At 37.0% G+C, this 27,533-nt stretch overlaps 3 protein-coding genes across 3 annotated transcripts; 2 read left to right on the forward strand and 1 right to left on the reverse strand.

Annotated features, from left to right (window-relative positions):
* The first annotated feature begins 2,083 nt into the window (after window positions 1-2,083).
* On the forward strand, window positions 2,084-7,321 carry LOC121431430 (XK-related protein 4-like). The gene is made up of 3 exons (XM_041629000.1): window positions 2,084-3,372; window positions 4,667-4,851; window positions 6,477-7,321. The coding sequence occupies exons 1-3, from the start codon at window positions 2,645-2,647 to the stop codon at window positions 7,295-7,297; spliced, it is 1,734 nt and encodes a 577-aa protein (XP_041484934.1). The 5' UTR covers window positions 2,084-2,644; the 3' UTR covers window positions 7,298-7,321.
* Window positions 7,322-8,420: 1,099 nt separating this feature from the next.
* Window positions 8,421-11,333, forward strand: LOC121431429 (XK-related protein 6-like). The gene is made up of 3 exons (XM_041628998.1): window positions 8,421-8,839; window positions 9,305-9,489; window positions 10,359-11,333. The coding sequence occupies exons 1-3, from the start codon at window positions 8,427-8,429 to the stop codon at window positions 11,105-11,107; spliced, it is 1,347 nt and encodes a 448-aa protein (XP_041484932.1). The 5' UTR covers window positions 8,421-8,426; the 3' UTR covers window positions 11,108-11,333.
* A 290-nt stretch (window positions 11,334-11,623) lies between these two features.
* On the reverse strand, window positions 11,624-26,076 carry LOC121431208. Its single transcript, XM_041628719.1, has 7 exons — window positions 25,418-26,076; window positions 21,259-21,417; window positions 19,461-19,741; window positions 17,047-17,134; window positions 15,618-15,749; window positions 14,750-14,846; window positions 11,624-13,678 (listed from the first exon to the last, which is right to left on the reverse strand). The coding sequence occupies exons 1-7, from the start codon at window positions 25,500-25,502 to the stop codon at window positions 12,295-12,297; spliced, it is 2,226 nt and encodes a 741-aa protein (XP_041484653.1). The 5' UTR covers window positions 25,503-26,076; the 3' UTR covers window positions 11,624-12,294.
* Window positions 26,077-27,533: the final 1,457 nt, after the last annotated feature.

The raw sequence follows: 27,533 nt of genomic DNA on the forward strand, positions 1-27,533 counted from the left end.
TTTAATGATTAATATGGTGCCTGGCGAAGTCATGGAAATATTGCCAACTTGTTTGTTATTTATTATGTTTAGTTGTACATGAAAATTTTGATTATGATGTACCATGTACTCTATTTCCTCGCTAGAATGGGGGGGGGTCTTGAATTATATATATATTATCCAGACTTGACAACCAACTGCTGAATGTTTTGCACAAGCTGACACATCTCAATTTTCTCTAGTGTTTAACCCTGATTCTCCCGGAGGGGCCCCCGTCAACAATTTTCGTGATGTACTGACTTTTTACTTTCAAGTCTTGTGCAAATTTTGTGACCAAATTTTTGACGCCCGGGTACGTGGTTATGGCATCATGCAACATTATGTAAGTGCATGTCAGACCCAAAAGTGCTCATAAACATGATTTCATGTACAAATCCAATGCAAATTGTGTATTTAGCCAAAATTCCTAAATGTATCATTATTTCTACTTTTACTGATTAAACTTAATTAATTTTGCCTTGTTTATGATCAGAATTAAGTCTGGAACGATTTACATCGAAAAAAGAAATAAATAAAAAGTAAGAAAACAAAGATAAATAATATTTTCACCAAAAAATAACATTCTAGGAGCTTTATTTAGTGAATCAGAGCAAAAAGTGTGATTTCCTGAATAAATTAGCATAATTAATTTATATCAAATAGAAATATATGAATTCAGAGAAATTTACCAATGCATCTGCGTAGATTAAGTCATTCTCTACCATCATGCCAATTTTTGTTGTGATCGCGCAATCTGCAGCTGAGATCTTAAGGGGGGGGCATAATGCGAAGAATGAGAAGAATCAAAATACCCCAGGAGATTTAGGGTTAAACTTTTTACTGTGACTAAATTTGTAAGGGTAATCATATCAAAATGTTAACAAATGATAAACTTTTCAGCATCAAATTCCTGTGAATAATATGAATTAAATGTAAAAGAGATTGAAAGTATAATTTTAGCACCAAAATCATCTTCCAGATGTTATAAAATATGTAACTTAATAAGCAGCTTAATGAAACATCCCTAATTATGATATGTAAGGAATAATAAAGTTGGATTTGATTGCGAACTGTCATAATATTAAAAAAAATGTGTATATCTAGTGTGATGTGACCAAACAGGACATCTCGTTATTTGAGGGAACACTTGCTGTGAAAATTTGCCATCATTATGATTTTCTTTTTCCATTATCAATAAATGTATATGCACGTTTATTTGGTCATTACAAACTGTATATTCACTTATATTTTAATAAATTTTGTTGATATTGTCAGATGTCTTTTTATTCATTTGTATTGCTATTTTTTTAGGTTGCTCCAAGTTTGGCTACAAATTACATTCTTAGTCTGCATGAGTGTGTGTTAATTTGTTCTGAATATATACATGTAGATATATATGTATTTTGAATAATAAATTGGTATATACATGTAGTTCATAGATAAATGATGATTTCTTACATGAAGATCTGCCCTGTGGATCATGTCTTATTAATGATGATGATAATGATACTAATAGTAATAGTTAAAATGATAATAACTATACTGATATTAATTAATATAGTGATTGCTTTGTATAGCTGGTCATTGTACAATCAGTAGTGACAGATTTCTGGAACCGGATTGACTTATTCTAAGAATGAATGCGAAATACACTGGAAATAGTCGTGCACAGAGCAACAACATTGATCAACAGAGTTTAGAAAGAACAATCTCAGGATTATATCTGCTATGTAGTACTTGAGAAAATAAAGAATGATGAAGTATAGTTTTGTGGAATTCTTTACACTTGTAACATGAATGGGTTCGTGATTTTACTATACAAAGAAATAAGTAATGTACATACACAAGATAATGATTATGAATGCATGCAATAGTATTTTAATAAAGATTGTAATGTTTGATGCCAACTAGAAGACAGATTTGTTACGGAAATATTTTGTTGTCATGTTCTTCTTTGTTTATTGCCTTTTCCTGTGTGTAAGAATGATGAAGATGACATTAAGTAAAGTGATAATTGATAATAAAACTAATAGTATCAATAATGCAATGATAATGAAAAAAAGAGTAAGCTTTATTTATCACCTCAATCTTATCTACCGATTGCTCAGTCGTTTGTATAGAACCGGTAAAAATCCAGAGTGTGATAATTTTTGGACAGATTTGCATTTACACAGAGTTTAGATGACTGTTTTAGCCTGCCAAACATGAAGTTCGTTTGTATTTCACATTTTGTTCTCCCCCTTTTCAGAAAGTTTCAATGACATATACTCCTCATTTATTATTGAAATGGAAATGTGAACTTTGGACTTCCAAGCGAGGGTAATTCGCTTGGACGACTTTACACATTGGAACCATTAAAACAAGAACAAAGTTGTATTTCAATTCTACCTTTTGTCACTTCCATTCATGCATGAACAGGAATAAAAGTTTAATGTTGTCGATATACCAGTACAGTATCTAGCTCCGTCACCGTTGTTATGTACGCATAGATTACAACAATTTTTACACACGATATTCACTTGAAAGGTATAAGGTAACCATGCCAGTTATTATTCAGTCTGGCGGAAATTGATCCACATTCATCGACCTAACATATGCCCTTAGAGTCTAGCTGAACCGTTGCAAAATGGCATCAGTCGTCGTCAAGGAAGGTAAACAGGAATCGAATGGAGATGAACGAAGTCATGGTAGTGTTTATATGGACAGCCTTCCAACCTCGCCGGAACTAGCAACGCATCCTTGCAAAGCTGAACACGACAACGTCCAACCTCAGTGTTCACCACCAAAGAGTCTGCAACTTCATGACGAGAAACACTTTCCACGAAATCAAGATGATCCTGGTATTAGTACTACTATCAATGACTCAACAGGGAACCCAATATCTATCGAACGTAGATGTGACATTAACCAAGAGCAAGTACAGACCGAAGAAAGCATAAGGTTCCAAGGAGACAATCAGGAAGAGTCTCAGAATAACCAAGAAGATCATGTAGCTATTGGCATTGCAAACGAAACGCAGCCTTCGCCTCCTGTCGAATCCAGACCGAACATGGGACGTTTCTCAAATATTGACGCCACTTTTGTCTTCGTTGGGATATCCCTGTATATTGCGGACCTGGTAACTGATATTCTTGTTGGTGTGCAGTACTTGCGGCAAGGCGATATACTGTGGAGTGTCATGACTTTTGTCTTTGTGTTGGTGCCGTCATTGGTCTTGCAGTACTTTAGCTTTCGATGGTTCATCTTAGATCTTGATGACGACACAAAGTACAAATCAAATTCGTCCTTAGGAAAGCTTTGGGCCTGGTTTGAGTGGCTACTGACTCATGTCTTACAGCTCGCAGCCATCATAAGGTAAAACGTACTATCTTTACTATCAATGATCACCGAGAACCAAGATTGTTATTTTTTTACTGAAACATTCTCCCCTAATGACTGCTTTGTCATGTTCGTCGGAATTTTACTTTCTCAAAATAAAAAAGAACATCATGATTTTGTTACAAAAAAAATCCGCTTAAACGAAAGGTCTGTAAGTATACTTTTAGTAATATAAAGAAATGGCGTTGTCAATTAAATAGTAGACGAAACTCGCAGGGAAATAGTGCTGTGATCCTTATTACAATAACATTCACAAGATATTGGAATACCGATATCTGGTCAATACCGAACCAGTCTGTCACCATCAAATTGCCTAAAATGATGTCTATCAAATTATAAGTGATTTTTGTCTCACCTGCATAGCAGAGTGAGACTATAGGCGCCGCTTTTCCGACGGCGGCGGCGGCGTCAACATCAAATCTTAACCTGAGGTTAAGTTTTTGAAATGACATCATAACTTAGAAAATATATGGACCTAGTTCATGAAACTTGGACATAAGGTTAATCAATTATCACTGAACATCCTGCGTGAGTTTCATGTCACATGACCAAGGTCAAAGGTCATTTAGGGTCAATGAACTTTGGCCGAATTGGGGGTATCTGTTGAATTCCCATCATAACTTTAAAAGTTTATGGATCTGATTCATGAAACATGAACATAATAGTAATCAAGCATCACTGAACATTTTGTGCAAGTTTCAGGTCTCATGATTAAGGTCAAAGGTCATTTAGGGTCAATGAACTTTGGCCGAATTGGGGGTATCTGTTGAATTACCATCATAACTTTGAAAGTTTATTGGTCTAGTTCGTTAAACTTGGACATTAGAGTAATCAAGTATCACTGAACATCCTGTGCGCATTTCAGGTCACATGACCAAGGTCAAAGGTCAATGAACTTTGGCCGAATTGGGTGTATCTGTTGAATTACCATCATAACTTTGGATCTGATTCATGAATCTTGGACATAAGAGTAATCAAGTATCACTGAACATCTTGTGCGAGTTTCAAGTCACATGATCAAGGTCAAAGGTCATGTAAGGTCAATGAACTTTGGCCATGTTGGTTTTTTTTGTTGAATAACCATATCTCTGTAAGTTTATTGGTCTAGTTCATAAAAAAGTGGACATAAGAGTACCCATGTATCACTGAACATCTTGTGCGAGTTATAGAGTAGTTTTCAAAGTCAGCACTGCTGCTATTGAACTGCATGATGCAGGTGAGACGGCCAGAGGCATTCCACTTGTTAATAAGGTGAATTTGCTTGTTTCAGATACTGTAGTGTTTGCAAGTTCGGCATGCGTAGTCGAACAGACGCCAAATACTACCGTCGGATGATTAGTGAGCGTCATGACGTCACCATGCTGCGTCTTCTGGAATCCTTCATGGAATCGGCTCCTCAGCTTGTCCTACAAGTTTACATCATGGTGGAGGAACAGGAGCTATACTGGCTTACTGGTGAGAAAAAAAAATATTTCATAGATTTAATAGTAATAGGTGGGGGGAACAAACTATGTAGAACCAACTCGACTTGATTTATCCCCCCACAAAAAACTGTCTTCGAGTCTGATAAAGAAGTCGATGCTAAGAGGTACCCACAAAATGAATCATGTAAAAGCATGGCCGAGGTTTAATAACCTAACCTTGGCTCCGTAACACATAGATTAGCGATCAATCGCTAAATGAACTGACCAATCAATATCAATGTTACACGCGCATTAGTTTTGAAATACTGACCAGGGACCAATTAGTGCGGTTCTTGCATATAAATAAATTGCGATTAATCGCAAACCTTTGTGTTACGGAGCCCTGGCCTACTTTTCCGCTTGCACTTTATTAGAGCATTTTGTTCCTTTCATAAAGAGACGCACTTCTGTTGATAAACGATCACACAGGGATGCATTTTTAATGCTAAATGTGAAAGATTAAATTGTCGAAAGACTGAATTTTAGCTTCTTCACTATTTAATGACATTTACTGGATTAAGGGGAAAAAATCCTTATATTTATCGTGGGCTTTACTGAGATGACATTTTGTGTGTGTGTGTTTTAACTCTTAAATCACATGTTTTTTAAAGGACAAGTCCACCGCAACAAAAACTTGGTTTGAATAAAAAGAGAAAAATTCAACAAGTATAACATTGAAAATTTCATCAAAATCGGATGTAAAAATAAGAAAGTTATGACATTTTAAAGTTTCGGTTCATTTCACAAAACAGTTATATATGCACATCTCGGTCGGTATGCAAATGGGGAACTGATGACAGCACTCACTCACTATTTCTTTTGTATTTTATTATATGAAATATGAAATATTTTGATTTTCTCATCATTGTCATGTGAAATGAAGATTCATTCCTCTGAACACGTGGAATTCGATTATTTTTAACATTTTGTGCTTCAGGCAAGGAGGTCCTAATCATCAAATTTGAAAAATTTGCAGTATTGTATAATTCAAACAATAAAAAAACAAAAGAAATAGTGAGTGAGTGACATCATTGACTCTCTCATTTGGATGTAACTGGCTCGTTCATATAACTCTTTTGTTAAAAATAAACGAAACTTTTAAATGTCATAACTTTCTTTAATATTTTACATCCGATTTTGATGAAATTTTCAGCATTGTGCTTGTTTGATTTTTCTCTATTGATTCAAATCAACATTTTTCTGAGGACTGGACTTGACCTTTAAATACTATAATGATAATTTTGGAAACCCCCTCGGCACTTTCTGTTGGATCTGGAGATCTTTATCTGTGATGTTTAAGATCAGGTTGACAAATCCTAAGTAGCTTCTAACATTTAGCTAAATGTGAATAAGCCATTATATATAAAATATCAAAGTTGAAATTGGATTGAAACTGTGGATTTGTATGTAGCTTATTTTCTTTGTTGAAATTAAATGATGAGAACGTAAAATTTGAAATAGAACAAACGTTCGGACAATTACGGACGATTAAGCTCATCAGATAAACTGAGGAATGTCAAGCAATGACGGGTTGCATTTTCATCTACGTTGACCTATGTAAGCAGGTCCGCCATGAAAACGTGACCACTATTTTCCCGTATTTTTTTCGTATTCCAGCTACATCAGCCATTGTGTCTCTACTCTCCCTTTGCTTTTCCCTTGGAATATACCAGAAAGCCTTACGAGACAATCTCGAGTACAGCGATCCACAGGCCCACAAAGGGAAGCTTTCTTACGGTCACGTGGTGCTACTTATAGTATGGCGCCTCTTCACCATCACTTCACGAGTTCTTGCAATGGCACTGTTTGGCTCAATCTACGAGTGGTGGGTATTTGTGCTAGCCGCAGCTCACTGGGCAGTGATGACCGCGTGGCTGATATGGCAAGATACATCATTTCACGAATCGAAATACGATGAGATTCCCTTTGATGCAGTCATAGGAATTGTCCATATCTTCTGTTTCTTTAATATGAAAGAAGGCCCGACGAGATACAGAGCCATCATCTTTTACGTTATTGTGTTCATTGAGAATACCGTAATGTTTGGATTCTGGTATGCCGAGACGGACTCCCAGGAGGAAAGGTACGGCTTACCGGCGTTGGTATTCGTTTGGGGCGGCTTCTTCGTCGGTATCTTCTTCATGTTGCTCTATTACTACTGCTTCCATCCAGAGAAGATTCACATCTGCCTGTGCAAAGGCACCTCCGCATATGTCCCCAATGCGCAGAGAGGTGAGGTGAGTGATGCTGATGTGCAGAGAGGTGCAGGGGACGAAACGGACGGAAGCATAGTGGTTGATGGTATACACATAGCAAACCCACATTCCCTGTCCAACGTGGGAAGAACAGTGACTTCGACAGAGACATTATCTGGAGACGACAGATACCGGTACCTCTTCTCCTACAGGTGGCGGCGTCGAATTCACCCTAAGATATGACAAACTGAATGCTACAAGTCAAGATACGAACCTTTCATAGGTCTGCATATTGACCTAGTCTTTTCGTAGGAAACCCACTCTCAAACCACGCTCCGGTATTGATCTGTCTCTGACGAAATAGGATTAACAACAAACAGAAACTTGATATATGAGGTTTCCTTCGGGAAAGACACTCTTCTGACATATGGCAAGGTGGCGTTATAAAAGTACCATCATGGCCAGGGGTCTTTGCAGTGATCTAACCATCCCCGCGGATGTTTAGGTGTGACCTAGAATGCTAGCGATTCATCTGTAATATCAAAATAAAGAATGACCTTTTTAGTCTAAAAATGAAAACTGTTTCTCTCTTCACAATATCGAGTGTGTTGTCAAGTGAACAATCTGCATCAAATGGCAGCGAGGGGTCGGATCTCTGCCACATTACTAATTAAGCTTGAAGCTTATTAACCATATAAGGACTGGGGGAATCATGCCTGAAACGCGCCCGGGAAACGCGTCGCGTGATTTTCTCGGAACGCACAAAGATAGCGCCACAAAATTTTATGACTTATTTCTTTGAAGTCTCGAGAAACTTTGAGACCAAATAAACGATGTGAGGATAGTGTTGCGATATCACGTGGCTTTTTAAGGAGGCAATGTCATGCCGAAAATAGAGTTGATACACATAATCAGATTGCAGATAGACCTGGAAGCGGCGCCAAATTATTATGAGGCAATGTCATGCCGAAAATAGAGTTGATACACATAATCTGAATGCAGAAAGACCTGGAAAGCGGCACTAAATTATGTTGACCCCGCTCTGACCTTCACATTCTAAACGAACTTGCAAATCTACTACACCTGATGAATTTGTTTGCTTTTCCAGAGTATGTACATTAATATCAAAACCAATATTTAAATGATATCGCTGTGTTTTCTCGATTGTGGACTTTGGACCGTAAGCCTACTTTCAAAGATGGTGTAAATATTGCTCTTCTCCTGAATCACAATCGCATTGCGAATCGGGAAGAAATAAGCGGGGCGTGTAGTGAATCAAGTTAGGGCAGTTCAAACAGCCAGCTACGAATGTCAGTAATATCAACTTGTGTTATTGCTGGCTTTCTACATCTTCGAATATTGCTGCAAAACCATGTCAACCGAGGAGCATGGTGATGGAGAAGACAGCAAAATTATCCCCGTTTTGGACATCAGTCAGGAGAAAACTGAAAAGAACAACTTTTACGGAGTGTTTGACGACGAAGGGAACTTCACCCTCATCGACGCGTTGTTCTTCATTGTTGGCATGGCGCTGTACATAGCGGATCTCGTCACTGATATCGTTGTTGGAGTCCAGTATTTCAGACGAGGCGATATTTTATGGGGCTCCATGACGTTTGTCTTTGTGTTTGTGCCGTCCTTGGTCTTGCAGTACTTTAGCTTACGATGGTTCGTTCTAGATACGAGAGAGAACGAGAAAGATGAACCCAAAGCTTTGAAGAGGCAGCTACGGGCGCGGTGCCAGTGGTTAATAACACATGCACTGCAACTCGGAGCCATCAAGAGGTATTATACAAAATATGAAGTCACTTCAATTTTTTGATTGATAGTCAGACAGTACAAATTCTGTCATTCATTTATAACCAAAGAATACTTATTATGAAAACGAAATCGGGCTCTTTTTATTTATCATTTTCAATAATTTATTAACTGGATTGATTAATGAAATTATTCATTCCAAGCCTCTTTCCAGGGTTCAAAGAGTAGACCAGTTTGTAAACATGGAAAGTGTTTAATTTTAGATCTATAGAACTTTTCCAATAATCGTTTATTCTCAACTTAAATTTTGAAGTGAACGGGATTAAAATGTTGAAAAAAAAAACACATTTACAGTATTCAAACGTTGAGAAAAAAAACCCAAATTAAATGTATCCCAAGTTATCGTCTTCCTTTGTTCAACCAGTCGAACCCAATATCCATCGATAGCCTTTAGTCTAAACATCCTATCAATTCAACCAAATTTCAATGCAGATACTGGCGCACTGTCAAGTATGGACTGAGGAGTCGTCGGGAGATCAAATATTACAACATGATGATTTATGAGTATCGCGATATAAGTATGTTACGTCTTCTAGAAGCTTTCATGGAATCGGCTCCTCAACTAGTTCTGCAAGTCTACATCATGTTAGAGAGCGAAGAATTTCACTGGCTGACAGGTAAGTATCATAGTTCTTCACCTTTGCACTCTTTGATAGGGAGTTTTGCTATGCGACGCATGAAGGATTCAATAACACAATAATTGTGTTAAAAATGCCCGTCAAATAGCAATGAACACCTGGAAGGGCTTTGTCGATAGTTGGTGAACTGGAGCAACAGTTTTGTCCCAATTTTCGGAGCTGCCGAAAAGTTGCAAATGCGTCGTTTTTCTTGAGTCGAGGATAAAACTGCTGTTTTGATTTAACAATTTTCGACAAAGACCTCTTGGTTGTTCAATATTATGAAGGGCATTTGACAATCCAATTTCTGTGTTCTTGAATTTTGTTCAATATTATGAAGGGCATTTGGCAATACAATTTCTGTGTTCTTGAATTTGCCGTGCGTCATGGAGCGAAAACTTCATATTTACTCTACTTATCATAAGAGCCCGATACCAGACGAATAAGTACACATTCACATGAATCTTGAATAGTTTCTAGTCGGTGACAAATTTAATTAAGCATGATGGTTAAAAGACAAATTCCGTGCTGACAAATGGGAATCGTTATTTTCAAGACCTGAAATTGACTAATTCATCATTGATTTTTTTCTCATGCCAAGAATGAACAAGTTTTTGAATTCTTTGATATGTAAGTCGTTTTTACGGATATTATTTCAGCCGTTGTATATAAAAAAAAACCCTGCTGTCCGGGTTCACCTATTTTCGACAAAGACCTCTAAGCTGTTCATTATGGTTTTATGGGCATTTTTCAATAGATTTAATTCGTTGTTGAATCCGTCCTCATTGCAATAGTTGGCTCGCTGTTCAAGCATATGCAGATGACTTGGTGGGATTATACGATTATTCTTTAAATCTTATTTCTTTTAGCTGTTTCTACTGTGGTATCCTTAGGCTCACTTGCTTTCTCTCTCGAAAGCTACCACAAGGTTCTACGAGTTTCACGGATAGACAGACTAAACATATCTTACCTCGGAGTGACATTTCGTATTCTTTGGCGTTTGTTCACCATCACCGCCCGAGTGATTGCCATGGCGCTCTTTGCATCAATCTACGAGTGGCGGTTATTCGTTGTTGTTGCCGTACACTGGATTGGAATGACAGCCTGGCTGATATGGCAAAAGACAGAATTCCACGACGCCACGTGGGATGAGATACCTTTCGATGCAGTGGTCGGAATCATCCACATCTTCTGCTTTTTCAACATGAAGGAGGGACACACTAGATACAGAGCACTTGCCTTTTACGGTGTGATATTCATTGAGAACACCATTTTACTTGTTTTGTGGTATCAGAAGCAGGAGTCAAGGGAAAAGATATATGCGATTCCAGCTCTTGGTTTTGTCTGGGGTGGATTTTTCGTAGGACTCCTCTTTATGGCACTGTACTATACTTCTTGTCATCCCACTGATGATATACTGTGTTGCATACCACCGCCATGGAACAAAGATCACCCAAAGAAAGAAATGAACAATACCCCCATACGTTTACAAAGCAGTGCTTCGTCAGAGACGAAATCCAACGCGATGCAAGCAGAAGACCCTAAACGCCATCGATACTTCTTTTCTCGGAAATGGATCCTTAATAAGTCTCTTAATTCTGTCCCAAACGAATTGTAATTAGCATCACTTGGAATTATTTGAAATTAAATTATTTTTTAAAATCAAAAGAGTTTGAGGAGTCTTGCATGTGTCAAAGTATTTTCAATAGATTTATTTTAATGTCCATTAGTGAATAAAATTTACCTGCTACATATCTAGGTTATCAACATTCGTTTTTCCTTTGGTTCAAAATCGAATATCTATATAAATGTAGGGTGAAAAGAAACGGATTTGTCTGCAGGAACCTCTCTGTACTAAAAACAAATAAATAAATAATAAATAAATAAAATAACGATATCCCACTGAACATTTCAATCAGGTTGATGCCAACGTATTTTGATTGGAGGAGGGGGGGGGGGGCATTCATAAATGAATTACAGGAGTAACACATAATCACACTGCCAATGTTTGTCCTCTTTATTTTTCGTTCCTTCCTTTTGCTCAATTCTTCTTCCTACTTTTCTAGTCTTCCTTTTATCTTCTATTTCACTAATAGCGCTCATTCGCCACCACGATAGCGACACCCCTGTCTAGGAAATGAAAGACCAAGACCAATGTTTGAGGGTAAAAAGTTCCTTTAATGTTTTCCTTTCTACAAATCGTTTTTACCGTTCCCATAACGCAGTAACTACGAACTGCCATTGTAAAATATAAATAGATGCTTATGTACAAGTAATTCCTTTTAAAATATATACACAAGTACTTAGTACTGGCAAACTTTGTTTACGAAAGAAATACACATTACAAACAGAAAGATTAACATGAAGAGATAATCAATAACGATGATTTGGATAAATGACACAATAAAGATAAATTGTCATGATTGCAGAGGAATGCCACAATACAAAGGTTTGTAATAATATGCATAGAGGATAGGGAACATAAAACATAAAACTGAATGCATATTGATCAAATCAATGAGGCCTTTGGAGCGGTGACGTAATGAATCAAGCGGGCTTCATTGGCAATCCCCCCGAATCCGCCAACTTATTTAGAATTACATCGCTTAGTTCAAAGAAAACATTTCTAACAGAAAACTATAAAATGATAAGTTAACAGATGGTCCGTTTGTCATCCAATGGCGGGTTCTATGATACTTTATCCATTCGAAGTAGAATGGTCCTGAAACCTGTTAACTGAAATGCCCTATTCTGACGGATACGTGCAAGTTCTCCTGGACGAAGGGGTACAATTCTTTGTGTACTTTATTCCAAATTTTCGTAATCATCATCTAAAAACCTTTCCAACTGTTTTTGTTTGATCAATGTCTTTCTATCCTTTGCAGCATTATCAAGGTAAGGAGTTTCTTTTGAACCTTGGCGGGAATTTGGCGTTGATCGCTGTCCTTTACCGTTAGGTGTCACAGGACGGTCAAAGCTCTCGTAGATGTTTGAGTCTATATCGCTTTCCTTGTCAGGATCGTCAGTACCATCACCTACCACCATGTCTGGGTAATCGTAGCTGGCATCTCGTACGAGGTCAGGCACGAGCGTGTAGTACTTTGGGTCGCGTACAACGTTGGCGCCATCGGGACCTTCCACAGACCTCGATTCACCTTCGGGAGTGACATCAGATGGGAACGGTTCTGTCTTTTGTTTTAACCGAGGTGACATAGGCCGCGGACCGAATGGCGAAGTCGGTTTAGGTAAGACAGGCGGCCGTGGCGGAGGATTCTCATAATCTGCCAAGTCACGTGGCGCCGGTTCAGTTACAGTGATCGGATCTAAGAGGTCGTAATCATCCTGGTCGTCTTTTTTCTCAAGTTCTTTATAAACATGTGAATTATCGCCTATAGATTCGTCACTGAGAGATATCAGAGATGGGGTATTTATTCTGAGGACGTCATAACTATTGGAACGCTTTCTCGGTTCGAGAGCTCTATATTCGTGATCGGTCGATTTGGGTAGGGTATGGATAGAAGGAATAAGGATCGGTTGATCATACTTGACACTTTCCTTCCGTTTCAGATCATCGTACGCAACTGTTTCCATAGACGGAAACATCGCATTGTCAATGGTAATGTTACCAATAAGATCTGTGACATGATACGGGCCTTCCATTTTAGTACTTTCAATACTCTGTCTAGAGGGTAACGAGTTGCTTCGCTTCATTTTCGCAATCCGACTATTGTCATTTATCTTTGCTGATCGACCTATTTCGCCGAGCTTCGGCGTTTTCCCATCAATTTGCTTCCTCGGCGTCGTCAGGAACTGATACAGGTTCTCATCCGTAGGTGATGTGCTATCTGGGATCTCAGAATACTCAAAGCTCCTATCCTTGCTGCCACGACTTCGCTTGAAGGATACGATACCTATACTCCGTTTCTTCCCTTTTGGTGGTACTTTACAGTCTTCCTCTCTTTTCTCAAATGTGCCATTTCCCTTAAACTTCTCCGAGACCACGTCCATTTGGTAGGATGGTCCGCCAAACCCCTTGCTGATAGTTGACAAATTGCTTGTCTCTGTCGCTCCGCTCTTGCTGGAGCCATTGCCGTTGTTAACGCCGGCGATTCCGGTGAGGAAGTCGTAACCGGTATTAGATACATGGAGACCATTTGTGGCGTCCGTCAAGTGTCGTTGATTAGCTCTCCTGGACAAAAGAAAATAAACAAAACAGGTTTGTTAGTAGAACTCTCACATGTACAAAAGCCGGCTGTTATGATGATGATGATGATGATTGTAAGGATAATAATTATGAAAATCATGATATAATGATAATAATCATTATCACCACCTACAGTGTACATTATTACCACATTATCATAAGGGATACTATAATTTGAGACCCCAAATTGCACTTGTTTGAGTAGCTCAGCAAATACTCTGTTGTAAATGCCAAAAGGTTAAACAGTTAAACAAAATGTTCACAAAGAGCAATATTACTCATCAAACTGGTAATGTTCATATATGTTTGTTCTAATACCAATAGTGTCTTCAAAAGAGTAATTTTTGTTTATTGTAAAAATAAGATATTGACATTCTAGGTGTCAGAGTACAAAACATTAGGCTACACGGGCCTAATCACTAAAGGCAGGCCATAGATATTCATTCGAGCCAACCCTTTGCTATTTTTTTTAAATTTTGATATGGCTGATTGACAAAGTGTATGCATATGATTGTCCATCTAACACTGATTCTATTTTTGGTAATTACTGAACTTCATTTTCCCAAATTGGGAAGAAATATCACCAGTTTTGGACTATATTTTCACTGGCGGAAGGATTAGGGCTATTTTGCTGTTTGAGGTGATGAATCTGCTCCCCCCGAAGGTGTCTTCAAACACGCCAATTTATTTTTAAAATGAGCCGGTCGAGGGACACTTTTCTGATCAGATATGGATTGCCAGATATATATCCTAACCACTGGTAGTAAACATTTGATCCCCGAATTTCATCCTTATTTTTTATGAATTTTTTAAAGGGCCAATTTAACACATGAGTCTATGGGGAATGAATTAGGCCTGTGATACCTGTAAATATACGACAATCATTATAGTAACACTCCCTCTATAGTACAAGTGAGTAAAGTCATAGTCCCCTGTTATCATACTGCGGAACAATCAAATTGGTAAAGTGACAATATTCAGGAAGAAGCAAAATATTACACAGACGAAGACGAATGATGTGCAAATCCTCACCCAATGATTTGACGAAATACTTACTTTCGTTTCCTCCAAAAGTAGCAATGGATCGTGATACTGACTGCAAAGATCAACAAGGCTCCAAGGAAACAGCCAACAGCAATGATGATAATTCGATCTGAACCCAGGCGTAGAAATGGAAAAATGATAAAAATGGACAGTCAATATAAACGTTGGTAGAACAATGAGAGAGAGAATTGGGAATATTAATGAATACTAAGAAATGGGATAGATTACCAGTAAGTAACGATTCAAAAGTACAATAAGTATAACAATAGAACCAAAAAAGGTGGCAGCTATTTCCCTTTTATTTCCCGTTTATTAAAATGGGCATGTTCACAAGAAGTATACATTGATTTGAAGTAATCACGGAAACGTACTGTCTCCATCTCGAATGCAGTACGTGTATAATAGGATGCAGAAATGGGACATCAAATAATTTTGCAGGGGGAGGGGGTAGAGGTGACCACGCCAAACTATATTTTATCCGTAATTTTTACCCAAATATGTATGATATCATATATGCCATATGAGGTTTAATAGCGATAAAAAACACATCCTTCTCAAAGAGTGTTTATTCAATTTTTGTTTTACAAAAGATCTTGAGTCTTTTGCTGCTTCCTACTCCGCATACATTCGTAATTCCGAAGGTTCGTTAATCCGAAAAAGAAATGAGGTTCGTAATTCCGAAGGTTCGTTAGTCCAAAAACTAAATGATGAACTAACCTTATTTCGTTTTCGGACTAACGAACCTTCGGAATAACGCCACAAATGTTCGGATTAACGAACCCTTTTACGTTTTCGGATTAACGAACATCGAGGTATAGGCAATTTGCGTGTTTCGGAATTACGAACCTTCGGAATTACGAAGTTTTACCCATATACTCACCTCCATTTCCTGAAGACATGATACCCAATGCTACCGTTGTCTGGCTATGTGTTACAGGCAATGCTCCTCTGGTAGTCTGTGGACCAGGAGCCATCTCTGTAGTAGGTACTTCTGGTGTTGTAGTATCTACAACTGTAATCAGATTTAGAAAAAAATATATATCATGATAATGGCTTTTCAACCAGACGATACACAAAATACGATACATATACACATAAATTATTTCATGTAGAGGATTATCGCCAAATAAAAGACAATCCACTGTCTTGCATTCTTAACTAGTTCCCTTATTTCCCTAAGGGTAGCACTTTAAAATGAAACAAGCCAGCCCATAGACTTCACCCACCCTTTATCAGTTTATATTCATCAAGTTTGTTGACGGAGGCTATCGAGATCATGATATGAAGAAATTATATACAACAACTATACATGAATTATAACTGAATAAATCTGGTAATATTATTGGGGTTTTACACAAGGCTACTACAGCATCTCTTACATAATATTTATATTATGACTATTAGTCGTATTTTACAGCAGTGTAGAATGTAGTAGTTAAAATGGTATTTATTGGCAAAAACAAAACATCGCAGCCCAAAGCCTGAATTATATGAAGTTTACAATTGTAATGTTACGAATTTGATTACACATTTTTTTCACAATTCGATTACATAATAATATGAAATAACTACATCTTAAGACTAAGTACAACTTTTAATAGACTAAGGGTTGAAAGAATGGTATAACGAAAGAGAGCAAGAGAAAAAAAGAAACCTGGAAATGAAGGAGAGGGGTGAAATATATGGGATAAGAATTTGAGAAGAGGGGTTGCAGTTGCGTTGAAATACTAAACATAGAAATGAAGGAGAGGGATGAAATATATGGGATAAGAATTTGAGAAGAGGGGTTGTAGTTGCGTGGAAATTCTAAACATAGAAATGAAGGAGAGGGTGAAATATATGGGATAAGAATTTGAGGAGAGGGGTTGTAGTTGCGTGGAAATACTAAACAGAGACAGATGGATCGAGAGATAACTTAATCGTTACAAGATGGATTAAGTGAAGGGGGGGCTTTCGATTTAAGACAGCTAATGATTGTATCGCAGGCAGAAAAATCGAACCCCACCGAAGGACAACATCGGGACGATCAGATAGTGATGACAATGAACCTATAGACCCATTATAGTTTCAAGAAAAGATACCACGGGCTCTGTTTCACGAAACCAGTTATCAAGAACCAATGCTGGAAACTCATGCCAATTTTGTTATTGTCCAATCATATTGATAGATTTCTGTAGATTATGAAAAGTGTCCTGCGACTTGTCAATGATAACCATCATGATGAAAAAAGGCCCTGGTGCAAAGGTTACTTCCATCGACGTTTTGATTCGTAAAGATTGCTTTATCAATCTTCCTTTCGATATCATTACCTCCTGGGTTGAATGGAATCTCCACTATCTTGACGTCATCAATAGCCACCCCAGAGCCTGGACGGTGATGTGATGCCTCAAACATTATCTGATGGGGAAAGATAATATGAACCTGTGAACTCGACATATTTTACCAAACATATGTATCTAATCATACCATTTCCATTTATTCACAGGCGGCGTAAGAAGAAAAAAAAACGGGACACCCCCTTTAATTTTTCAATTAGTATTAGCAACAAGAAAACAGGTTGAGAAATGAAAAAAAGTACATATTAATGGAAAAAGGGTATCAAAACGAAATTTCGGCCATGTGATTGCACAGTAAAAATGCTGTTCAATATTTGCGGATGTTTACTTTATGAACCTTGCAGTAGTTACTGTTTAAGCAACCATACTTAGTTTATTGAGAAGTCAGTATTAGAAAATAAACTTTGTTGTTTAGATTTTACACACTTGTTTAAACTACTGCGGTAAGGCTCATATCAAACAGCGTTTTAGCCAAATAAACAAAAGCGTTTTTACTGTGTAGTATTCTTATTATGTGATCAATCAATTTAGTTTTGTACTCATTATTCCTTTATATTTTAATTGTAAATCATCGAGAATCACAATATTTACAATATAGATTGATATGATCACAATATCAAAAGCGAAAACGTAATGTTCGACGTCTGAAGTTATGATCAAGTGGACGCCAACACGTTTACAATAAAACTTAACTCAACAAACGATAAGCATGTTGTGACCTTAGTTAGTAACCTTTTAACAATACTAATTCCGGTTTGGTTTCCTCTCTTAATATCGATCTCCTTTCCAGCAATCCCCAAATCTGCTCGTCCTCCCATTGATAGGCTCTGATTTATTTTCCATCATCAGAAAAGAAAGTATAAGCTCTCATCGTTTTCGCTTTTATTATTCTGATGCCATCGGTCTATATTTTGTCGCGAATCCGCAAATAAAGGGGCGCTTTTTTTTCAATTACCGACGTTTCATCAAGAGAGAATGAGGGCAATTTTCATTTTTTTAAAATCCTAAAATGATTATTAAGGATTCACTTTTTCTTAACTCTTTTTCACTGAATTTAGGGCGTGATATGAAATAAATCTTAGGATTCCCAAAAGAAAATGAATCGTCACTAACATAGATCTACATATTATATATCACTGGACAATTCGAATGTGGTAGTTCATATAGATTAATTAAAATCATTTCCTGAATCGATTTCAATGAAATTATTGTTATCCTAATCTAAAAAATGATTTTTTTTGTAGTACATTGCTTTGTCATGTATGCAGAGTGTTTGCGTTTCTTAATGACAACAAACTCTCACATTCACGCTCCCATCACCCACACGCAAGATAGAAACCTATCCCACACTCAATGTCAAACAAAAACTAACTGTTGTGTGTTTTGTACAGAATGCTGGTGATAGGTTTAGTAATGAAACATTGGAAAACAACCACCACCCGTATAAACATTAGGCCTACATACAAACTAAAAAAAAAAAGTTGCCTCATCCCCCCCCCTCGATTTACCATTACTGATAATTCTGGCAAAAAATGGAGACTTTGACCTCTTGAAAGTGCACCAGGGGTTACACATCATTGGGTTTCTGTATGAATCTCAAATATATATGTGTACGCAATATTCTAACGACAGGTATGAATCACCGGCGACGGCGACAATTATAAACCAATGTATATGTATAATTTTTAAAATGGGAATATGTATTACGAATGATTGCCTCCTTTTGTTGAGTATGATCTAATTCTAACATAATTATGAATCATATCGTCAATATTGATGATTTTAATTATATTCTATAACCTGTAATGTTGAGGTTGCTTCCATGATGTTGGTCAAATTCGTTAAGTATTTGCAGATAGAGAGGTAACTCGAGAGCGAGGGTCAATCGAGTGTGCCCAGAATTTAAGAGAAAAGAATCTTTAACCCCCCCAAAAGAAGCAAAGGATGCGTCTATTCTAAATTGAGAGGTACGGATGTCAACACTTGCTCTTTAATCCCCCAGAGAGATATTCTTTGATATTGTAGCAATCTCGAGAAAGTCAAATGCAATGGAGCTAAACCGTTGAATTTTGATTGATTAAATAATGTTTTATTCTTTTGTTTATGTATTTATTTATAAGTTTTTAATATATTTATATATAGATGATTTCTCACGATCCAGTTGACTTGTCAGTCAACATTCTTTAAATCGATATAATAATAATTTTGTAAAATAGGGATGCCACTTGGAATTGATCAGAGGGCCTGAAAATCACCTAGAATACAATATTTTGTACACAAAAATGCTAAAACTATGGAGTGAAAATAAATTGCCAGAGCCTGAATTCAGGCATTTTCCTGAAAACTGGTATCCCTGTGTAAAAGTATAGAATAAAGAAATTACTAACCTTTCCAGGTGTTGGACAATGGAATCTAATATCGACGAATGACCAAACACCTGTTATACCCATCCTGGTCCACATCAACTCTCCATTACAACCTATGACGTTTAGGGACGGAAATGTGTCCTCGTTCCCTTCCGGGTCATCTGCAATCCACAGGAAGTAATACAAAGAGATCTGACCCATACCGGAAGTGAAATTCATCTCGGGGGAGATGATCTTGGTGGTGAAATTCTGGAAATCACGTATTAGCGTACTTTCAAGGGACTTGCTGTTTGCAAATACATCTGAAATAATAAGAGGAAGATTAAAATAAATGATTAAAAATTATAAAAATCGTAATCCGTACGCAAATATTCATGAAATTGATGCTACTACAGCTACTGTACTGTAATACTTCCAGTGATGTAATGAAGCAAACATTTTAAGCAGTACAGCATGGAGTATTTTTGAAAATAACCGAAAATTTCACGAGCGGGCAAAACCCTTGGACTTTTAAAATGTAAATTAATTTTTAGGATTTTTACCTTTTATTCAGAAAATAATGCTATTTTCACCCTTTTCCTTTACATTCTTTCCTACACTCTTATGTTGGCAACACACTGTCCACACAACGACTGGTTAAACTTGATAAAATCTGGGTAGTTTTAAATGTGTGCTTTAGGTGAAAACTACACAGTATTGGTTGAAAACTGCCGAGCGTTCGATAAATCTTTTAACCAAAAGTTATGTGACAGTATGTTGCCCAACATTTTAAGAGTGTAGTCATTTAACTTTGGGGGCTTAGTGGGGACATCCCTCCTCTGTACGCCAGTGGCCACTCCCGTAACTACTACTTCTAATAATAATATTAATGATATCAATAATAATAATAATAATGCAAAAAAATAAACAAAAAACTAAAAGAAGGCGGAGAAGATAAGTACGAATGCAATTCACAATACAATGTGCTCCATGTAAGTCGGTCACAGAGCTTCTGTTACTATTTTCAGGATGGGAGGAGATGCCAGCTCTACATACTATAGGACCCATAATTCGTTATATGTTTTTCCATTTCCTGTCGTTATTTGTTGCAAAGCTTACGGATCTTTCCAGATTTTCATTCGTCTACATGGCTTCCGTGTTCCTAGCTTACCGAACCAGACACAAATAGAAACCAGAATTATCTTTTATTTCCACACTAGGATTCGAACCCTAATTAATATGATATGAACATGTGCTTTCCGTAATTGAATTATAAGCCGTAGTTGTCAACTAAACGCAGCTGTGAACAGGGCTACCGCGCCACGGGTAAATCCTACTGAAAACACATCCCAAAACGAATGCATTTGTATTAACCAGAAAATATATGAGAAAACGAATTAAACATGGAAAATAGTTGTTAATGCATGACCCTTTCGTATTTGCAATTTACTTCAGAATTATCCAGAAAATGTTTCCGACAGGGGACGCAGAAACAGGGGGCTGGCTGGGCTTCAGCCCCCATTTTTTTCCAAAACCGCGTGTACAAAAAACGTAAAAATTACTATTTGATTGCTATTTGTTGCATGGCCAGGCCCCCCCCACTTTCAAAACCGTTCCGCGGCCCCTGCCCGAAATGAATGGAAACTTGTTTTTTTGTGGCCATTTTAAACTGTACAATGTAACATAGAATTACAATGTTTTTTTCAATTGATGCTTGATGTTCAAAGCGGTTAAAATTTTGCCATTAATTATACTGACGGCTGTAAAACCAGAGATCGCAAAATATGGAAAATTGTTGCCACGTAACATATCTTGTATTGTTCAACCTTGCCATGCTTACCTTGGTTAATACCAGGGGTGTGGTCACTAGGGGGGCAATTCCTTCCCAGTGTGCCCCCAGAACTGAGGGTCCATAACTCTCTATGGTGTACACCGTCCAAATCAGGGATGATCTGAAATCCGCAGTTCTCAGAATCGTCAAATGTGCATTCTGCAAGAACTGAAATAAATAACAACATTGCCACAATATTCATTTAAGGTTTTATTTGTATGGTTCCTTCAAGCAGTCTCTTATACAATTCAGGGATCTAAGACAGTAGTTCTGGTACTAATTCGAACAGAGCTACTGATGGCGGGGGGGGGGGAGGGGTCGCCCCTATGAAAATATGGGGTAAAACGTATCGACGTGTACCCCGAAATGATTTTTAAGATTTAAGGTGAAACGATCCTTCAATGCAAATTATGGTTTTGGTAAAGTGGAAAGCACTATTAAGCCATCAAACTTGACATTGAAATTGAAATGTCAATTTTTCCTCGCGCTTCGTGCGCAAAGTTCTGTATTTTAGTTCGGTGTCCGGTAGGCGCTGACAATCTTCATCATTGTCTTTCATTTATGCCACCATTCCCCGTCCCATCCATAAATCGACCTGCCTGGATACGAATATGAATACACATTTTGATACAGACACAAAAAGGCAGATTCATATATATATATATTGTCTCGTCTATATAGGTCTTACATAAATCTGCCTACCGTTGTGATTATTATACAGTCTAACGCTTAGCCAAATTTAAGTAGGGTCGTGCAATTACTAGGTCTGCCGGTAGTCCCCAATTGACGTGTAGCTTATCAGACAAGTTCCTCTCTTACTCTCAAATATCAGGAGACTAGTCGAACCCTAAGGAAGACTGATGTCTTTGCTTGCACTCTTTGTGCGTTGAGAGGCATTTCAAGCTTTTTCCACGTTTTGACTGGGATTTGAGTTTGCAGCTATTTTCGGAAACCAGGTAAAGTGCTTATAAGATGCAATTCTGGGAGCTCTTAAAATCAAGCACACTTTAAAAAATGAAGTGCTAATTTAGCACTTACAGTGCTTGTATAATGACTACACTACGAGTGCTGATTTTCTAGTTTAAATTTGAACTAGAAAATAAATACTCGTAGTGCAGTCACTATACAAGCACCGTATTAGCACTTCATTTTTTTACAGTGCCCAGAACGTGTAATGGCCAATCAATTCAGCAGTTGCAACAGCTTTTCGATCAATACATCCGTAATTAACCAATCAACATTTTTTTTTTCTCGTGGAAGCAATTGGTAAAAAATATATCTGATGAAGGGCTCACATTGGTCAGTTTATTTCTGATATCATTCAATTTGTTCGGCGTACGCAGCACATGCAGGGGGCAGATGGGCAATAATTGCACCTCAGATATTTCGAAAACTAACTTTATTTCTCCTAAAATTTAAACTAAATTCATCATAAGTATGCAGAAAATAATGTAAAAGTTTCCTTAAATATAAAACTCGGTTGTTTCACTCCCTCACTTTTAAGTTTCTACAAAAAAAGGAAAAACAAAATACAAAAATATGCGTCTTGCCCTTAGGAAAAAAACATTCTGCTCTTGGCCATGGCTGATGGGAAATTTGCAATATAGAAATATTTGCATTTGTTACTATAACAAATCTTTATAAAGACTGACCCTGGTAAGGGATGTTAAGGGGGATGCCTCGTGAAAATTGACGTGGGAGAGATTGTGATGCAGAGTGAGAAAGATCTATATCATGATCAAGACAACTTAACTAAGATGGGACTCTGGCCAAAACATTCATATTGTATTTAGCATCGATAAATAAAGAACGGGATAGATTTCTCCGTCGATACCTTTTCTTCAGAATCTTGAAACATAAGAATAAAATTATTGCCATGATTGCTGAGATGGCACAGCATTCCGTAACAATTTTTTTTTTCTTGGTGCACTGCTAGGTACCAATAATGCACATAGTATTTCCATTTATTTGAAAGCAGGATGAAAGAGAATTTTAGATCAAATGCCTTGCACACGGGCATACATGTAGGTGCCGCGGCCGGGGATCGAACCCCGGACTTTCCATGTATAACCAGGCGCCTTAGACCACTCGGCCACGGCAAAGCCGTTATATCTAAACACGAGTGAGTACAAATTTACCAAAGATCGGGTAAGGTGTGATATGCATGTTCTTTGGTGAAACTTTTACCGCTTTAAAAAAATCAATAAATGACACATTCCATTGCAAGATTAGGCGCTCTTGTTTGACATATTTGAGTTTGAAAATAAAAAGAATTTAAAGAGTACACGAACGTGCATAGTTCACACTATATTCATGCAGGCAACTAGCATATTTTTATTTTGAAATTTCAAATTTCAATCATACGAGAAAGGTAATGGCCACAAGACCAACAATTATTGCTCCTTTGCTCTAATTAAAATAAGGGCCAGTGGCCGTCAGCGTGTGCAACGACTTGTTCTGATATTGGTTAAAGTTCTAGACCACAGAACAGAAAATAAAAAACAAATTGTACCTATAATACTCATACAAATCTGGTGTGATTAAATAAACATATGACAAAGTCGAGTATGTCTCACACTCGCCTTTCCTTGTTTACTATTCTTTCTTTGTTTTCGTAATCTCACTATAAACGTACAAATGGAATTTACGAAACAAACAAACAGAAGTCGTCAATAATGAACACAATAGAATGAACATATCCGAGTCAATTTAGAATATTCATGAGGGGAACTAGCAAATACCAAGTACCTATCACACGCTAGTGTACGATATGAAAGAGTTGTTTATTAAAAGAATAATCCTCATCGAATTATTTTCTCAATGTCTGTATACGTTATAGTAAATGCATATGTGCTCTTGACTGAATCATCCAACGTTGCAATAATAGTTATTTAACATTCTCATTATAGATTAAAAGTAAAACAAGATAATGTGTACCATATGAGAAATTTTTTAGGGCCTGGTCTATATAATCATGATAATATCACATAGCAATGAATTCTCGACAACAAAATTTTCTCATTCACATTTCCCCTAATAAGGGCATCAACTGTCTTCTTTTACATCTAGTTTTTATATGTTAAAAAAAATCACTTAATCGATTTTCTTTGTTCTGTTTTTGTTTATTTTATCGAATCACTTGATCGTTTTCGCGTACTAGAGAGAGAGGGAGGGGGAGGGGCACTGTTTTTCATGCTTAAATGTTGAAACAACTAATGAGATTATGACGAATGTAGGAAGATAAATAAAGATACATCTTGGAGTCATGGTGATACCCAGACATACAGAAAGACCATAAAAGATATATACACTTACACACACCATAACACGCACACCCTCACACACGCACACACGCACACACACACACATATATATGCAGAAAAGAAATCGGTGGGGAGATTTAAACATCAAATTTATATGTGTGTAGGTGAAAGAAAGAAAGATAAAGAAAGAAAGAAAGAAAGAGAAAAGAGGAGAGAGAGATGTATTGTAATATGGAAGCGGAGAGATACTCAAGTACAGATATTGGTAATATCCGTTTACCATTCACAACGCGATTGTATACCAGGAACACACGTTTAAGGCATCCAGGAAGCGTTGATCTACTGATAACTTTGAACTTTTCTCTCTCCTCAATGAAAATTTAAGTGGAAAGGATCATCTTATTATAAATGTTTGAGTAACATGGATAATCATTTTACGCTTTTGCCTGTTATGCCCAATTAGGTTTACTCAAAAATCGATAAAGGCGGGCAAAAACAGTGTCCGGAGGGCAATAGTACGGTGCATACTCCCATTTTAACGTGGTATATTAATTATCATGCTCTCATGCGTTGGAGCCCCCCCCCCCCCTCCCGAGCAAATCTAGATTTTGTTAAAATGGAATCTTAATTATTAAATGGTCATTGTTTTTCTACAAAGTTAGGCAGGAAGAAAACAAATTACAGTGAAAAAAAGGTGTTTTTGTTTTGTCCATTAGAAAAATAAATGTACTTTTGCAATAATCGGAAAATATGACAACTAAAAGTATTAAACAGATTCTTGATGGGTATAGTTGTGCTAGGAAAAATAGGTTGGCTTGCTAGTTTATATCATTACGCTAAGTACTGCTAAACCTATCAACTTTTGAAAAGAGGAGGAATTCCATATAGTATTATGCAGAACTTACCTTTATTTTCTTGAGTTAATCCAAGACGTAGCGAGGAGACCATTATCGAAACAAGGAATATTCGTTGACATGTCATGATTTCCATTCGATGATGCTGAAAGTTAGTTAAACCTTTACAATTAGTTTAATTCTTTTTTTTGCTCTTTGATATGTCGTTCCACGATGAATATTAATAATTAAACAGCGCTCAGAAAAGGTCCATCCTGCCACAAAGGATGAAACGATTTGAGGTAATTTCCTAGGTTGCCGGTAAATACTTCTCCTCCAATTATTTCCAAATAATATGGGGTGATCCTTGCAATACTGGTTCGAAGTTTAGTAGATATGAATGCTAAATCCATATGATCCTTGGACAACGTGATTTTCTTAACACCGCTGGCCACATTCAAGAGCGCGACAAAAAGGAATGCTAAATCCTGAGTTTTGAGGGGTACGTCATTTTGCTGTTATAGTGTTTGAATAAATCAATCACGCGACAATAGTGGCATATATCATTAAGTTAGCTGAACAATAAACAACCAATATTTAGTCACCAATGGAGAATTCATTTCAATTGGTCTTAACGGTTAGCCTCGCTCGACTGAGTTTACAAGCTTTTATAAATTTAAAACCACCTCCGTCTCCTCTGTTCAACAGCCTACTCGTCATGCTTGTCAAAGAATGACGTTTGTTTTTGTTGTTTTGCAAGGCATGTGCGGTTTAGGAAGTCGGTGGGAGTTTGGTTGTATCGAGTGTGCGCATGCGCTCAAAACAAATTTGCGCCCTTCGCCCAAGCTTCAAGACCTTGAGGGGAAACAAGAGTGTAATATTTGTTCACATGCAACTGACATTATGACTGAGTTGTTTCAAATAAACTGAATCTAACTAAATAATAAATTACAAATCTACTACACAGTAAAACACCGTTCATGATTTTATACAACGCCATTTACGACATATATACCTGACAGTATAATTTAATGTTTTTAAAGTTTGAACAACCATGGAAACAAATTAAAAATACAATTTCTTAGCAGAAAAATGATACTATTTATTTATAGCAATTTGAATACTCATTTATTTGGTCCATTTATAACGGTAACTCTAAATTTGCTCCGGCGACAATTGATCCGGGCTTTATTTCGTCTAAGATAGAGGGTTAGGGTTGCAATAGGTTTTTATGTTGGGTTTAGGTTTAGGATAGACTATCGCATTGTATTGTATTTATTTTCCGTGAATTAAGAATTACATCAACGATATATATGTTTACAATTACAAAGAAATGATCGTTAAAAAGACGGAGGGATTGCCCTACTCAGCGTTGATAACATATCAACGCTGTTTTACAGAGGGGTTTACAGAGTGTTAAACCCAGGGTTCAAGTCCGGGGTTCTAGTTGTTTTGAATTGTCATCGGAGCAAATGTCATGGAACCCTAATAATAGGAGGGATCTTTGTAACAGCTATTACCGCGGACAAGTTAAAGGGGGAGTTCACCCTGACAAAACTTTATTGTAAAAATAGCAGAAAAAATATAAAAAAAATTGCCGAAGGTTTGAGAAAAAAATCATCAAATAATTAAAAAGTTATTAGAATTTCAATTATTTGATTTGTGACGTCATATGCGAGCAGCATTCCTACATAGCAAATGGTAAAAAATCAATGAAATGTCATTTTCTCAGAAAATTGATAATGGTTTTTGCTGTACCTTTTGTATATCAATAGACAAATCATTTCACACCCGATCATGAAAAGAAAAGAAAAGAAAATTAAGTCATCAGGAACCATGCAAAATTTGAAATTCATGCATTTTATATTACATAACACATGGGGCAGCTGCTCGTTTATGACGTCACAAATGCAAAACTTTGAACTCTAATAACTTTCTTACTCTTTAACGGATTTTCCTTAAACCTTCACTAATATTTTTAAAATATTTTTTCTGCTATTTTTGCAACAAATTTTTCTTCAGGGTGAACTTCCCCTTTAAGCTGAGAATACAAATTATGGCTAACGGGATTGGACGAATGTATCAATAGTTGTGAAGTACAAATAATCAGGTAGACCTACTGGAATAATAAAAAAATCACGTATTTCCCGTCTCGTGTTACCACCGGAATTGTATCTGATCCTTACCT

Source organism: Lytechinus variegatus, chromosome 17 (genome assembly GCF_018143015.1).
Source record: "Lytechinus variegatus isolate NC3 chromosome 17, Lvar_3.0, whole genome shotgun sequence".
NCBI classification, from domain to species: domain Eukaryota; kingdom Metazoa; phylum Echinodermata; class Echinoidea; order Temnopleuroida; family Toxopneustidae; genus Lytechinus; species Lytechinus variegatus.

Bases quoted from the DNA above. Each gene is read 5' to 3' on its own strand.
- LOC121431429 (XM_041628998.1), top strand. From the start codon at position 8,427: ATGTCAACCGAGGAGCATGGTGATGGAGAAGACAGCAAAATTATCCCC. The intron at 8,840-9,304 runs GTATTATACAAA...ATTTCAATGCAG, and splicing joins CAACTCGGAGCCATCAAGAG to ATACTGGCGCACTGTCAAGT. The intron at 9,490-10,358 runs GTAAGTATCATA...TATTTCTTTTAG, and splicing joins AGAATTTCACTGGCTGACAG to CTGTTTCTACTGTGGTATCC.
- LOC121431430 (XM_041629000.1), top strand. From the start codon at position 2,645: ATGGCATCAGTCGTCGTCAAGGAAGGTAAACAGGAATCGAATGGAGAT. The intron at 3,373-4,666 runs GTAAAACGTACT...TGCTTGTTTCAG, and splicing joins CAGCTCGCAGCCATCATAAG to ATACTGTAGTGTTTGCAAGT. The intron at 4,852-6,476 runs GTGAGAAAAAAA...TTCGTATTCCAG, and splicing joins GGAGCTATACTGGCTTACTG to CTACATCAGCCATTGTGTCT.
- LOC121431208 (XM_041628719.1), bottom strand. From the start codon at position 25,502: ATGGAAATCATGACATGTCAACGAATATTCCTTGTTTCGATAATGGTC. The intron at 21,418-25,417 runs GTAAGTTCTGCA...TATTTATTTCAG, and splicing joins ATTAACTCAAGAAAATAAAG to TTCTTGCAGAATGCACATTT. The intron at 17,135-19,460 runs GTTAGTAATTTC...TTTCCCCATCAG, and splicing joins ATTGTCCAACACCTGGAAAG to ATAATGTTTGAGGCATCACA.